Consider the following 14,577-nt stretch of genomic DNA (forward strand, 5'->3'; position numbering starts at 1 on the left):
AAACGCTAAGTTTTGATTTAAAAAAAGTCTCTGACCTTTTCCAAAAACGCAGTAAACCAAAAAAGCATGTCCCATAGGAAACCATGTTAAATGGACTGTAGTGCATTTCTGCAAAAAGCACAAAAAAAAGCATTGTGTGAACCAAGCCTCAATGGGGAGGTGTGTTTTTTTGTGCGCGGTTTTCTTTTTTAAAATTTTTTAATTTCTAAATATGCACCAAAAATGTGTCAATCAGGATTTTTAACACCGCAAGGGAAGCACAATGGACCAGTGTGAAGACATACATTAAATTTAAAGGGATCCATTTTTCTTGAGCTTTTTTTTTTTTTAAACACAAAAAAGCGCTTCAAAAACTACTATACTCACTACTGTGAAAGCTGCCTATTGGCAGAAAAGGTGCTGAAAATAAATTAATATTCATGATGGCAAATAAATATTATTATTGATTTAATACAAAAAAAAATTATATATATATATTTTTTTTTTTAAACATCTGTCCATTTCAGTTTTCAGCCAAATGCATCCTGAATTTTCAGTTTAAAAAATATATGAAATATATGAAAAAGGCAAGCATTGCACTGCATTTTAATAAAGCAAGGCAGTGCGCATTTACACTTCACACCAGCATGCATGTACAATGTGCACAACACCATAAAATTTGTAAACTAGCCCTTAATGTTCTGTCCCTGAGTCCATCTACACAGGTTTAACAGAGACATTCCAAAACCAGTCTATACAAATGGAAAGTTCTAGGTAGGCTGGGTTCTAAGCAAAAGTAAGATGTCAAATTTCTAATCTATTTGGGAGTATATGGGTCAAGTGTCTATGAAAAGGTGACAATAGACTAACCTCTGTGCATTAGAGAGGTGACATATGCATGTTCTAGGGTCTGAAAGTTTAAAGGATTCTTTCAAATTCTTTTAAAGGATACATTCACATTTTGAAAAAATAATAAATGCACATTTTTTTGCAGGTAAAAAATGCATTTATCATTTTTTTTTTCTAATGAGCCTGCAGAGCATTGCACCCACAATCAGCAGATCGCAGTTGCAATCTCAGGCTCCTGCAGACTCTCTGCATAACTGTCTGCCCATATCTCGACTGATAGGCAGTTATTTGAATGCTGAAAGAATCAATGGACTACGAGAGCGCTCACCAACCTCAAAGTTCCTTGAGAACTACAAGCCGTCAACTGCAATAGCAGATGGTACTCGTAGGCAGGAACCTGCGAATGGATGATAAGGCCTTGTGTTATTTCTAAATTGTGACAACGGGTGAGGGGAGTCCATTGTCAAAAGGGAGAGGGATCAGGGGGAGAGGAGGCAGCTTCTGGAATAGGTTACATGTTCCACCCTAAAAACAGGTGGTGCATGTAACACGTTCCAAAAGGTGAACTTATCCTTTCATTTTTTTTTTTAATAAAAAGGATATACAAAGGCAAACGTTATAGTTATTCCTGCGTCAGGACAGTGAAGGCATATCTACTTGGGGTGTGTATATACATTAATAAAAAATGTTGTGGACACCTCTGATATTATTATACAGGATTTATATAGCAACAACAGTTTGTGCAGCACTTTACATAAAAGGGGGATAGTACAGTTAGAATACAATTCAATACAAGAGGGTTAAGGAGGGTCCTCCTCCCGAAAGCCTAATATCCAATAGGGAAGGGCAAGTGAAAAAAAAGATAACTGCGAGGGATGAGCAGATGAGAGAATTCAAAGATTTAGTTGTTAGGTGAAGGAAGGATAACATTCCTTGGAGAGATTCATTTTTCAGGGATCGCCTAAAGGCGGACAAGGTAGGAGATAGCCAGACAGACTGGGGTAGGGAGTTTGAGAGGATGGAAGAGGCTCTGGAGAAGTCCTGGTGACAAGCATGGAAGGAGAAGTTGTTGTTTGAATTTTTTTTATTGGGCAATCAAAAGCCAGTGGAGGGATTGGCAAAGAAGGGTAACAGACACTGAGTGGTTGGTAAGGTTGAGGAGTCTGACAGAAGCATTTATGATAGACTGTAGCAGAAGAATGAATAGAGGTAAACATATGAAACTGCAACAGTCAAGGCGAGAGATAAAGGAATGAATTAGTTACTTGGTGGTGTCATTGTTTAAAAAGGAGTGTATTTAAGTCTACATGATTTGGACAGTGATTGGATTTAGGGCTGAAAGGACAGGTCAGGGTCCAGGATTACACCTGGCACCCTGACATGAAGGGAGGGACTGACAGTTGTATCTTGATGGGGAAGTCAGGGGAGAAGGCAGGCGGGGGGATATTATGAGCTCAATTATAGAAAGAAGGAGTCTGAAAAAGTGGTGTGACATTCATGCAAAAGGCAAGAGGAGGATGAAGGGCTGAGGTAAGGAGTAGAGAGACAGAACAGATTTGGGTGTCTGCATAGAGATGGTACTGGAAGCTGTGAGAATTTAGGTGACCAAGGGAGGAGGTGTAAATAGAGAACTGAAGGGGTCTGAGGTCAGAAAGAGGAAATAGAGAGGAGCGACAGTGTTGTAGGCAACACCGAAAGAACACTGACAGGTAGGAGGAGAACCAGGAGGCCAGGGAAGTTTTGTGAGGAGGTGTGGGCAGTTAACAATATCAAAGACTTTAGAACGGTCTAGTAGTACGAGTATGGAGTAGTGGGCATTAGTTTTAGCTGTTAGTGAATCGTTTGTTTCTGATATTAATGTGTTACCAGTAACTAACGTTAAGTAATATACTCACGTCATGACTAACGCCTCAGCAACAAAAGCTTGTGCAGTTGCATCATTCTTTATACATTTTACAGCTACCTTTGTTCCCTTGTATTCACCCAACTTGACATCTTGAAGAAAAAAAAAAAATTGGTAAATATGTTTAGTAGTGCCAGTAAGCAATGCTCACAATTATAGCACCAGACATATAAGGAATCCATATAACACACATTACAGATTTATGCATCCAGAATGCCTCTGTTGGGCAAAATGATTAAAAACTTGCCGACTGCCCACAGTACATTTACTGCTGGCAGGCAGCACACGCAGTCTGGATCACGTATATGTACGTTGTAACTGCATGCACATAGCAGATTGTGGCTCCCGTTACCGGGCCACTCCCAGTGGACTAGGGATCATGTGATCGCTATGAGATCACATGATCACAATGTCAACAAAGCATAACAGCTCTGTTTCCTATACCAGTGAGCTGTGATTGGCCCACAGCTATCACATAGTACTTGAGCCAATAACAGCACCCTGTACCAAGTGGTTAGCTGTAGCCAATCACAGATCACTAGCAATCAAACCCATTCATCACAGTTCAAAACATTACTGCAGTGACACGGAACTACTATGATGGATGTAAAAAAAAAAGTAAAAAACCTGAATTTAAAATAATTTAATTAGAAATTTTTTTTTTTCTTTTTACATACAGTCACCAGTGACCCTGATCACCATCACACCAGTCATGTGATGATGCTGTACTGTACTGGTGATAGTATGTGTAAAAAAAAAAAAAAAGTGGTGAAAAAACAAAAACACTTTTTTAATTACCTAATGTTCCAAAAAATTGTGACAAAAAATAACTTCAGAAGAAAACTCTTCATGCCTCTTACTAAATACCTTTGACTGTCTACTTTCCTAAAAGGGGTCATTTTGGGGGTATATGTACTGTCCTGGCATTTTGAAGGCCTCAAGAAATGAAAGACCGTCAGCACATCAGAAATGATCAATTTTCAAATATATTTACCATTGTTTGTAGATGCTATAACTTTCATAAAAAACAATTAATATACACTTACTGGAACTTTATTTTTTTTTAACCAAAGGCATGTAGCAGAACACATTTTGGCCTAAACTTATGAAGAAATTTGATTTTTTGATTGGATATTTTTTATGACACAGGTGTATGGAAATTTTTTAAAAAACTACTTGTCCAGGGACTAAATCGGTGTCCCAGTCTTCTTGTCCCTCATGACAATCTACTTGTCCAGTTAAACAAATTTTAGCCAAAACTGTATTTAAGTCTGCTTTAAGTAATGTCTGGGGCTTTTAAAAAACAAATGGGGCTTTAAAGTGACTTAAACGCTTAATATTTTTAACATTGCGCTGTTTATCTCCTCCTCCCCTCTATGCTTGTCTGTCTGTCTCCAGCACTGCACCCAGGGACTAGCAGGGAGGGGAGAGATCTTGCAGTGCTATGAGCACCGATTGGCTGCTCACCAGGAAAGGGGAGTGTTGGACTTATCCTTTATCCCTTTCGCTGCCAGAGCTGTTTTTGCGTTATTTGCACACATTTAAAAAAATCGTTTTAGGCCTGAACATTACACAAAACCCCAAGCATGATATATTTTGTGAAAGCATAGTTAATTTTAGGGCACAAAAAGCAATAAATTATCCATTTTTTTTGTAAAATATAAAAGACGAGGTTGCAGCGAGTAAGCAGATATCCAACATGTCAAACCTTAAATCTGCGTGTGCTTGTGAAACGGCAACAAACTTTTGTACCCTATATTTTCTATAGGCGACACTTTTAAAGACCCTTATAGGTCATCAGTATAGTGTACGGAGGAGGTCTGGTGCTAGAATTATTGCTCTCACTCTAGCATGCGCGGCGATATGTAACATGTGTATCACAATCCACGTTTTCATGTGTAGGCACCCGAGTATGTGCTTTTACATTTGTGCATGCGTACATATGTGGGGGGTCTTGAACAATTTGGAGGTATTATAAGCTTGGGTCTAACTTCCATTAAAAAAAAAAAAAATTATAACTTTTTTTTTTAATCACATACGGGACAAAAAGTTCCTTATGTGATGATTTTTGGTGACAGGTTCTCTTTTTTTTTTTTTTTTTTTTTTTTTTTTTTTTAGACATGCAAGGTCTAAAAGACCCTGCATGTCTCCCCTGTACTACACTGAATGTAATGCAGTGCACATCGCACCGTATTACATTCTTTCCCGGCCTCAATGATAAAACAGGAGGTCTGAAGAACACACCTAATAATCTGGGCTTGGTCTGACAACTGATCACCAAAAAGTGGCAACATATTTGGTGTTACAGTAAAGGGATCAATGCACAGAATTTCAGAGTGGAAATGTACCCTGGCCAGAGCAAGGCACTTACTTATGCCAAGCATGACATTTGGGGAACACAGACACAAAGTGATTTCTGGTGGCTGATGAGCCTTTTAAATTACAAGAGTCAGCTTAAATCCTTGCAACTGTATTTGAATCACAAACAAAAACGTACCATTTAGGTTTAGTCTACGATCGAAAACCTTAAGGCAGTTCATAATACAGAACCGAAATAGTAAGAAAGTCATATTCTCTAATGCAAGAATGTATATAAATACGCAATATACAGTAACCCGGACAATAAAGGCTTTCAACAAAAAACACATTTCAAGTCAATATTTCATCACTTTGTACCTCCAAATTCTCCTTTTCCTATGGTCTGCAAAATTTGAAGGTCACTCTTCTTCAAAGCCCAACCACCTAAAACAAGAGTAAAAAAGCATGGGAGGAAGAACATGTGGAAGAGAGACATAAAAGCCAAGTCTGCATTCCACCACAGTATTAAATATTCCATGTACACACACCACAAACTGGAAATAGTGTATCACTGTACTCTAACACACAGCTAGACCCAGGCCCTCAGTGCCAACCTGCCGTTGAACAATACATTCTGCCTTATGAATACCATTTCATGAAAACATTTACTATCAACAGTTTAGTTTTTTGAATGATATTTTATTGCTTTTGTGCCACTCATTTCATGTGGCTCAAAAGCTAAAATGGGTTAGAGCCTTTTATACACACTGAGGCTAACGTGCCAATAGAATATGTGCATATGGATACTTTTTGCTACCTTGTGTTATTTGACTACTCAATACAGAACAGTTTTCTCAGAACATAAAAGTTTTATGTGATACTTACTCCGGGAGAATTCATCCTGAGCAGCCACGGTCCCTTCCATTAGTTTGGGCTTCATTAGACTAGTGCAGAGGCCATCTGCATCGTTAGTGTAGTGCTGGAAATGAAAAAGTAAAAAGTAAGGACTATCTGTGCAGTTCTCCTATTTAACCACTAGAGGCTGACAAATCCACATACAATCTGCATCTGTAAACTTGGCAAGACAGAAATGTGGGGGCTGCTATTGCTGATCTGAAAAATCGTCTTTAAGCCTAGGATCATACATGGTGCTGCATAATCGTCTTTTTCAGTGCATTATTGTAGAGTGTTTTTGATGCATTTTCATGCTGCATGTATTTTTGTTAATCACAAAACCCTGCCAAAAAAAAAGCATGTACATGCATTTTCCTACCTTTTTTTATGCACCCCCTATGAAATCTATGGGACCAAAAGCGCACTAAAGAAGCACCTGCACCTTTTTATTCAAATTTTAAAAAAAATTAAAAACAAAAAAATCACACTGCACCATGCTGCATAGATGTGAACAGGCACCAAACCACTGTACTGGACGATTTCTGGCCCGTGTATACCATATCGGACATAAGTCATCCACTGACTTCCAAGTCATCAAAACCAGGAGACTCCAGTGGCAAAAGTCAACATTTTCTGGGTCATAGTTCCTAGCTTTTTAACCACTTACCGCCCGCTCACAGTGCAGGCAGCACAGTTAGGTTCAGCAACGTACTGATATATCGCTGAGCACTTGCGCACTGGCATGCGTCATGGGCTGCGCAGTGGCATGATCCCATGACCGCTTTGTATGGTGGACCCAGAAAATCACAGTGCTCAGTACCCAGCCTCTGTGAGTGGCCGGGGTATCAGGTGATCGCTATGACCAATCATAGTGATCACATGGTTACAATGTAAACAAAACAGTCATGAATGTCTTACATTCATGACTGTTTGTTTACTGTTATGATGATGTGATTGGCCCACAGCTATCACATGGCACCCAACACCCTGCCTCCAGACTGCTGCTGAGGAGTGAGTTCCAGGTACATGAAAAAGTGGCCGAGCTGAACTTGAGGGAATGGATGAAGTCTGGTGAAGGATGTTGAACCTTGAATGCGCATGAGTTTGGGGACCTTAATTAATAAGCGCTATTTGGCCTCTCGATATTTAGAGATTCAAAACATTTTGGTAGGAGGCTATATGTGCTCACCAGTGGTAGATGGTGTAGAAGGAGAACATGGACGTTTGTTTTTCACGGCACATTAGAGGTGTTCACAATTTCTGAACTCTTTCTTGGGACTTTTGGAATATTTAATATGTTCATTAAAATATATTTTGAGCGCTACACCTTGATATACCTGACACTCTAAACCATGTGATTAGCTGTGATCAATCACAGCATATCAATAGAAAGCGAGCTCTGTTAAATGTTGCTTATAACAGTGATCACCACTGTAATAAGTAAACAAAAAAAAAAAAATCCCTGATTACTACCCCATCCTTCCGCCACACACCCAAACCCACACAGTGACTCTGAACTACTCTTATGACAGTATGGTTTTAAAAAAATGATGTATTTTATGAATGTATTTTTTACATACTGTCAACAGTCAGTATCCCTGCTCACCACCACACCAGTCATATGATCACGCTGTACTGCACTGGTGACCATATGTAAAAAAAAAAAAAAAAAGAAAAATTGTGGGGAGGACACTTGGAAAACAAAAACTTTAATTTCCACATGTTCCAAAAAATTTGACAAAAACATTACAACTTGACATGCCTCTTACTAAATACCTTGGACTGTACTTTCCAAAACAGGGGTAATTTGGGGGTATTTGTACTGTCCTGGCATTTTAGGGCCTTAACAAATGAAACAATCAGATTAATTTTCAAATATACACTATATTGCCAAAAGTATTGGGACACCCCTCCAAATCATTGGCTAAAGGTGTTCCAAACACCTCCATGGCCACAGGTGTATAAAATCCAGCACCTAGGCATGCAGACTGCTTCTACAAACATTTGTGAAAGAATGGGTCGCTCTCAGGAGCTCAGTGAATTCAAGCGTGGTACTGTAATAGGTTGTCCATCCGTGAAATTTCCTTGCTACTAAATATTCCATGATCAACTGTTAGGGGTATTATAACAAAGTGGAAGCAACTGGGAACAACAGCAACTCAGCCATGAAGTGGTAGGTCACGTAAAATGACAGAGTGGGGTGAGCACATGCACACAGTGTGCAGAAGTAGCCAACTGTCTACAGAGTCAGTAGCTAAAGACCTCCAAACTTCGTGTTGGCTTCAGATTAGCACAACAACAGTGCATAGAGAGCTTCATGGAATGGGTTTCCATGGCCGAGCAGCTGCATCCAAGCCTTACATCACCAAGTGCAATGCAAAGCATCGGATGCAGTGGTGTAAAGCATGCCACCACTGGACTCTAGAGCAGTGGAGACGTCTTCTCTGGAGTGACACATCACGCTTTTGATATTGCAATGGATGTATCTGGGTTTGACGGTTGCCAGGAGAACGGTACTTGCTTGAATGGATTGTGCCAAGTGTAAAGTTTGGTGGAGGGGGGGATTATGGTGTGGGGTTGTTTTTCAGGGGTTGGGCTTGGCCCCTTCGTTCCAGTGAAGGGAACTCTTAAGGCGTCAGCATACCAAGACATTTTGGACAATTTCATGCTCTCAACTTTATGGGAACAGTTTGGGGATGGCCCCTTCCTGTTCCAACATGACTGCGCACCAGTGCACAAAGCAAGGTCCATAAAGACATGGATGAGAGAGTTTGGAGTGGAGGAACTTGACTGGCCTGCACAGAGTCCTGACCTCAACCCAATAGAACACCTTTGGGATGAATTAGAGCGGAGACTGCGAGCCAGGCCTTCTTGTCCAACATCAGTGTCTGACTTCACAAATGTGCTTCTGGAAGAATGGTCAAACATTCCCATAGACACACTCCTAAACCTTGTGGACAGCCTTCCCAGAAGTGTTGAAGCTGTTATAGCTGCAAAGGGGGGGGGGGGGGGGGGCAACTCAATATTGTACCCTATGGACTAAGGCTGGGATGCCATTAAAGTTCATGCGTGTGTAAAGGCAGGCGCCCCATTACTTTTGGCACTATAGTGTATATACACAATAGTATGTAGACTTTTACACAGACTAAATATACAGATTTGCGTTATTTTTACCAAAGAAATGTAGTAAAATACATTTTGGCATAACTTTAAAAAGAAATATTTATTTGCAAAATTTTGAAAGAAGGTAAGAAAGAAAAAAAAAAAAAAGATATGTCACAAAAGTAGACAAATGCAGGGATTGGACAAAAATATGGAAAAAGTACATGATTTGCAGGTGTGAAAGTGACCTGTTTCGCATTGAAAGCGGAAGTAACATTCTTTTGCTTTCACTGTGTGATGAGACACCTAGCTAACAGGTGGGAAGCCTCACTTTCGCCATTCACTGTGTGCGATGCCTCTGTGACTGAAGTTGACAATTTATTTGCCTTGTCGTGGGGTCAGTATTAAAAGGTTATGACGGCATATCCAGTTTCCCGGAAAACATCGTCTGATAAGTATAAGTGCGGTCGACATGGTCAGCTGACCGAAAAAGACAAAAAAGGACATTGTGCAGGATTGTGGCCTAGAATAAGAAAACTGCTGTAAAAGTGACTGCACAGCTTCACTGGACTGAGATTGAGCTGTGCAGTCACTTTGGCAACAGTTGTTTCATGCTCAGTAAGCTCTGACATGACTCTGTATTACTAGTAGCGTACACAGTGAATGACTAATGTGAGGCTTCCCATCTGTTAGCTAGGTGTCTCATCACACAGCGGAAACAAAAAGCAACACCACTCCCGCTTTCAATGCAAAACATGTCACTTTCACACCTGCAAGTAGTGTTTCCATTTTTTAGTCTAACCCCTGTATATTTTTACTGTAAAAATATGCTTAGTCACGTGGTACCAAATAACACCTGTAATATAAGCTGCTTTTTTAAAATGTAATAAAGAATGTATGTGACATTTCTTTCTAAATGCTGATGAGAGTTCTCATTTTGTCACAGTAGCAGTGCACAGAACACAGACTGTGGCTGCGCGCTGTCACATCGGCCTATCTCAGTTCCTGGCACAGGAAGCTGGGTGAGGGGATTACTCATGCTCAGGAAGATGTTCGCACCATATATTTATGTACAGTGACACTTGGGTTTGCAAAACAGCTTGCAAATATAGTATGCAATGCACTTCTGCAGAAGCAGTTTAATATAGAAAAAAAAATAAAATGCAGAATGTTTAAGACCATGCCAATTGCATAGGCTCATCTGTCAGACAACAGATCTAAAGACAGAATTATGTCCCTATAGTACTTAACATGCGTTAAAGCTTTTGGGGTCCCTAAAATCGCCATTATTAGCTTCTTTTGAAATCGACTATTACCACCTGCCTACCTAAAAACTGTAAGTGAAAACGCTCACTTAAGCTTGCCCAGGTAGGCTTGGAAAAGTGGACTTTTAGGAGGCAAAGAAGTGGGGAAATGTGTTTTGTCCAGAAAATCGTTTTAGGAATGTGTATTCCATCAATAATCAGCCCTGCTTGCTGAGACATGTCCCCTTTCAAAACTGCCAAAGGATCATCAGACAGCCTTCCAAATGAGAAGTATTACATTTACTGAAAAGAAAGTTTCTTCACCACAGGATGGCCAGGATCCTGACAGATTTGAACCCAGTTTACCAGCCACCTCTCCTAAATGCCAGTATATTAAAGGTATTTAGAATTTCACCCAGTCTAACTAGGCAAGCTAAACTCTCAGATACAGTATATTACCATTTCCCCCCTTGGGACTGCAGATGTATATTGTTCAACCCCACAAAGCAGTCACTGTCTGAAGAAAAAAAAAAAAAAGGCATGCGTTCTGCGACAGCAAACATTTTATTTTGATCTCTTATACATATTTCAAACCTCTTATGGTAAAAAATGTTAAACTCTTGCTTCCTGTTCTGTAGGATCAAAATTAAAAGCATTGAAGAAAAAATTTCTCAACTGTGGGTAGACAGAAATAGAATATCGACAGAGGTTCTAACCCTCCCCATACCGCCTTCTAAACTGAAAAAAACACAAAAACCGTTTTAGCCCAAATCAGTTTTAATCATCTGTATTTGTTGAATTACATTCATGTATTGAATGCAATGTTTGTTTAAAAAAAAAAGTTGCCAAGATGATTGACAAAATGAATTGGCACAGTCTCCCCAATACCGTGATTTGGATCTGAATTCCAGGCACACAGCTACAAGCACATTTAAAAGCACAATTTTCCTTTAAGGCTAGGTTCACATATGGGCAGCACATTTGTGTGTATACTTTGTGGTTACAGCAGCCCATTCTTTTGACTTTTTTAAATTGTGAGATACCACAGGACCATGTGATTTGGCACACATGAAAATGTGCTGCATTGGCTGATGTGTGGGGGTGAAACTAAGAATTAATGGCACCCCTGCGTGCCTGGTATAGAGCAATGCGTTTTGCCTGCAGACTTGCAGCACGTACAATTTTGTCAGCATTCTTGACTCACACAAGTGTAAACCTAGAACCTTGTTTCAGGTTTCACAACTTCACCTCCTACCCTAAAATGACCCCCTACTTACCTGAACTGTGGAGTGTTTATCCTGGCAGAGTTTTCTTTTTAAATTTGGTGCTGCATAGTGTGTCTCTGCCTACACATCTGCACCAAGCATTCACAGGAATCTGACAGGGTCTGCACCTCCATATGCAGCTAGGGAAAGGATTGCAGGAGCCTGTACATTGCATCAGCATAGCACTGATCATGGTTGCAATGCTCTGCAGGCTTCAATTCAAACATTTAATACATGCTCTTTATATTATTAAAATTAGTGCATTTATTAAATATTTGCAAAAGGTGGATTATGCCTTTAAAGTACATATGCATCACAAGTGTGAACCTAGTCTAAAACCTTGTTTCAGGTTTCACTCATCTTCACCCCCTACCCACCTGAACTGTGGGTTGTTTTTCCTGGCAGCATTCAGTTTTCTTTTTGAATTTGGTGCTGCATAGTGTGTCTCTGCCTACACATCTGCGCCAAGCATTCACAGGAATCTGTGAATGGATAGACTACAAGTGCCATCTGCAACCACAGCAAAGGGACTCACAAATCTCAGCGGGGTACAATTGTCACTGCATTCGTAGTTTATTGTTTACTTCCTTCAGTCCCTTAAGAGAGGGTCTACACCTCCATATGCAGCTGGGGGAAAGGAGTGCAGGAGCCTGTGCATTGCACCAGCGATGCACTGATCATGGTTGCAATGCTCTGCAGGCTTCAATTCAAACATTTAATACATACTCTTTATATTATTAAAATAAGTGCATTTATTAAATATTTGCAAAAGGTGGATTACACCTTTAAAGTACATATGTAGGAGCTGATTTACCTCTCAAGGACCTCTTTTTCTGTACATCAGTCCAGAAAATTATATAGTCCTGTCAGACAGAAATATGCTAGTGACCCAACCTTTCTCTGTTGAGGTTGAAAAATATTGCCAAGTCACCTCCTTGCCCTCAACCTGCTCATTGGACAGTGAAGAAACAGCAGAAGACTGAGGAGTTCACCCCTCTGCTCTCTTCTCCTGTCAACATGTTCCTCGTCACTCTTCGTGCAGCTAACCTTACCACTTCCTAGTGCTGCCCATCACTCACTGTTCAAACAAATGGCAACCACGCCAACCTATGACTAGCCTTTGCAGCAAGAAAGAAAAATGAAAAGGCAACGCACATCAAGAACAAAAATTACCAGCTCACTTACCAGCCAGCCTGTAACAAAACTGAACTGACCCTAACAGTTCACACTAAAAACAAGGGGTTTAGTCGCACACATCTGCAAATATATACAGTGCTCAGCATAAATGAGCACATCCCAACAGGTTTGTCAGTAAACCTTTACTTTTCTTTTAGAATCAACATTTTCTATGGGATACTATACTGCAAAATACTCCCAGAAATGCAGGCCATTGATTGCAAACAAGATTTGTTAATTTGCGCACACACAAGTATTTTTCCTCACAAATTCATTCACGACCATGTTGCAAAAATGAACACATCCCAATGAAAGTCTAAGGAGCAAAGCTATATTTTAGACAACAAAATTCTAATTAACAAGAAATCAACTACAGGTGAGTCTATTAATTCATTAAACAGGTGACCAGCAAACAGTTCATTATAAAAGGGTGTTACTTAACCACCTTCCGCCCGCCATATAGTACAATGACGAGCGCAAGGTGGTTCTCTCATTCTGATAGGACGTCATATGACGTCCTTCCATTCTCACCGCACATGCGCAGCTCAGGGAGCACGCAGCGCGGCGATCGCCAGTGCGCTGTGTCCGATCTCGGAAAGAGCCAAAGATGTCGGCTCGGTCATGTGATCAGCTGTGTCCAATCACAGCTGATCACATGTAAACACGGAAATGCCGGTTATCGGCATTTCTCTAGTCTCGAGCTGTCACGCTAAAAGCTCAAGAGGAGAGGAGAGCCGGTAATAGGCTTTCCGCGGAGGGGACATGTACACTGATCATCACGGCACTGATGATCAGTGTGCCCTGATGATCAGTGTGGCCCCAGAAGTGTCCATCAGTGCTAGCAGTCAGTGCCACCTGCCAGTGCCCATCAGTGCCACATCAATGCCACATATCAGTGCATACTAGTGCACATCAATGCCACATATCAGTGCCCATCTGAGCTGCCTTTCAATGTCACCCATCAATGCCAATCAGTGCCACCTATCAGTGCCAATCACTGCCAACTATCAGTGCTGCCAATCAGTGCCACCTATCAGTGCCAGTCAGTGTCACCTATCAGTGCGCATCAGTGCTGCCTATCAGTGCCGCCTAACTGTGCCAGTCAGTGCTGCCTATCAGTGTCATGTATCAGTGCCCATCAGTGATGCCTGTCAATGCCCATCAGTGCAATCTACCAGTGCCTCCTCATCAGTGCCACCTATCAGTGTCCATCAGTGCAACCTCATTAGCGCACATCAGTGAAGGAGAAAAATCACTTATTTACAAAATTGTATAACAAAAACTAAGAAAAAACTTTTTTTTTTTTCAAAATTTTCAGTGGTTTTTGGTTTAAGAAAAAATAAAAATCCCAGAGGTGATTAAATACCACCAAAAGAAAGCTCTGTCTAAAAAAAAAATGATAAAAATTTCATATGGGTACAGTGTTGCATGACCGCGCAATTGTCATTCAAAGTGTGACAGCGCTGAAAGCTGGAAATTGGCCTGGGCAGGAAGGGGATATAAGTGCCCTGCAGGCTAGTGGTTAAAGAAAACCCCTTCCCATTTCATGCTGTCAGCAATGGCACCACATGGAAGAGAAATGTCACAAGGCCTGAGAAAGAAAATTATTTCTTTACAAAAGAAAGGTGAAGGCTACAAGATCAGCAAAGCTTTACTTGTCAGTGAGAATACTGTAGCAAAAGTGATAAAAAAAAAATCTAACAAAGATAGAATTAAACCATTTCACAGAGATGTCCAGGCTGTCCATGGAGATTATCACCTCTAAGGAGCATCTTCAGATGAGAAGGGTTGAAGAAAATCACCATGCAAGTTCACTGCAGTTAGCTAAAGGAGTAGAAAGCCAAGGGGTGATTGTTCTGTGTGACAC

At 40.5% G+C, this 14,577-nt stretch overlaps 1 protein-coding gene across 2 annotated transcripts in view; it reads right to left on the reverse strand.

Annotated features, from left to right (window-relative positions):
- CSK (C-terminal Src kinase) overlaps nt 1-14,577 on the reverse strand; it is a 184,020-nt gene that overhangs the window by 19,378 nt on the left and 150,065 nt on the right. For both annotated transcript variants that reach the window (XM_089663939.1, XM_089663940.1), the window contains 3 exons: nt 5,915-6,008; nt 5,408-5,473; nt 2,724-2,823 (listed from right to left, as the gene is read on the reverse strand). In XM_089663939.1, the coding sequence (XP_089520065.1) occupies nt 2,724-2,823; nt 5,408-5,473; nt 5,915-6,008 (260 nt within the window). The remainder of the gene's footprint in view (nt 1-2,723; nt 2,824-5,407; nt 5,474-5,914; nt 6,009-14,577) is intronic.

Source organism: Staurois parvus, unplaced genomic scaffold (genome assembly GCF_062004578.1).
Source record: "Staurois parvus isolate SC_StPar_1 unplaced genomic scaffold, SC_StPar_1.0 ptg001805l, whole genome shotgun sequence".
Taxonomy (NCBI): Eukaryota; Metazoa; Chordata; class Amphibia; order Anura; family Ranidae; genus Staurois; species Staurois parvus.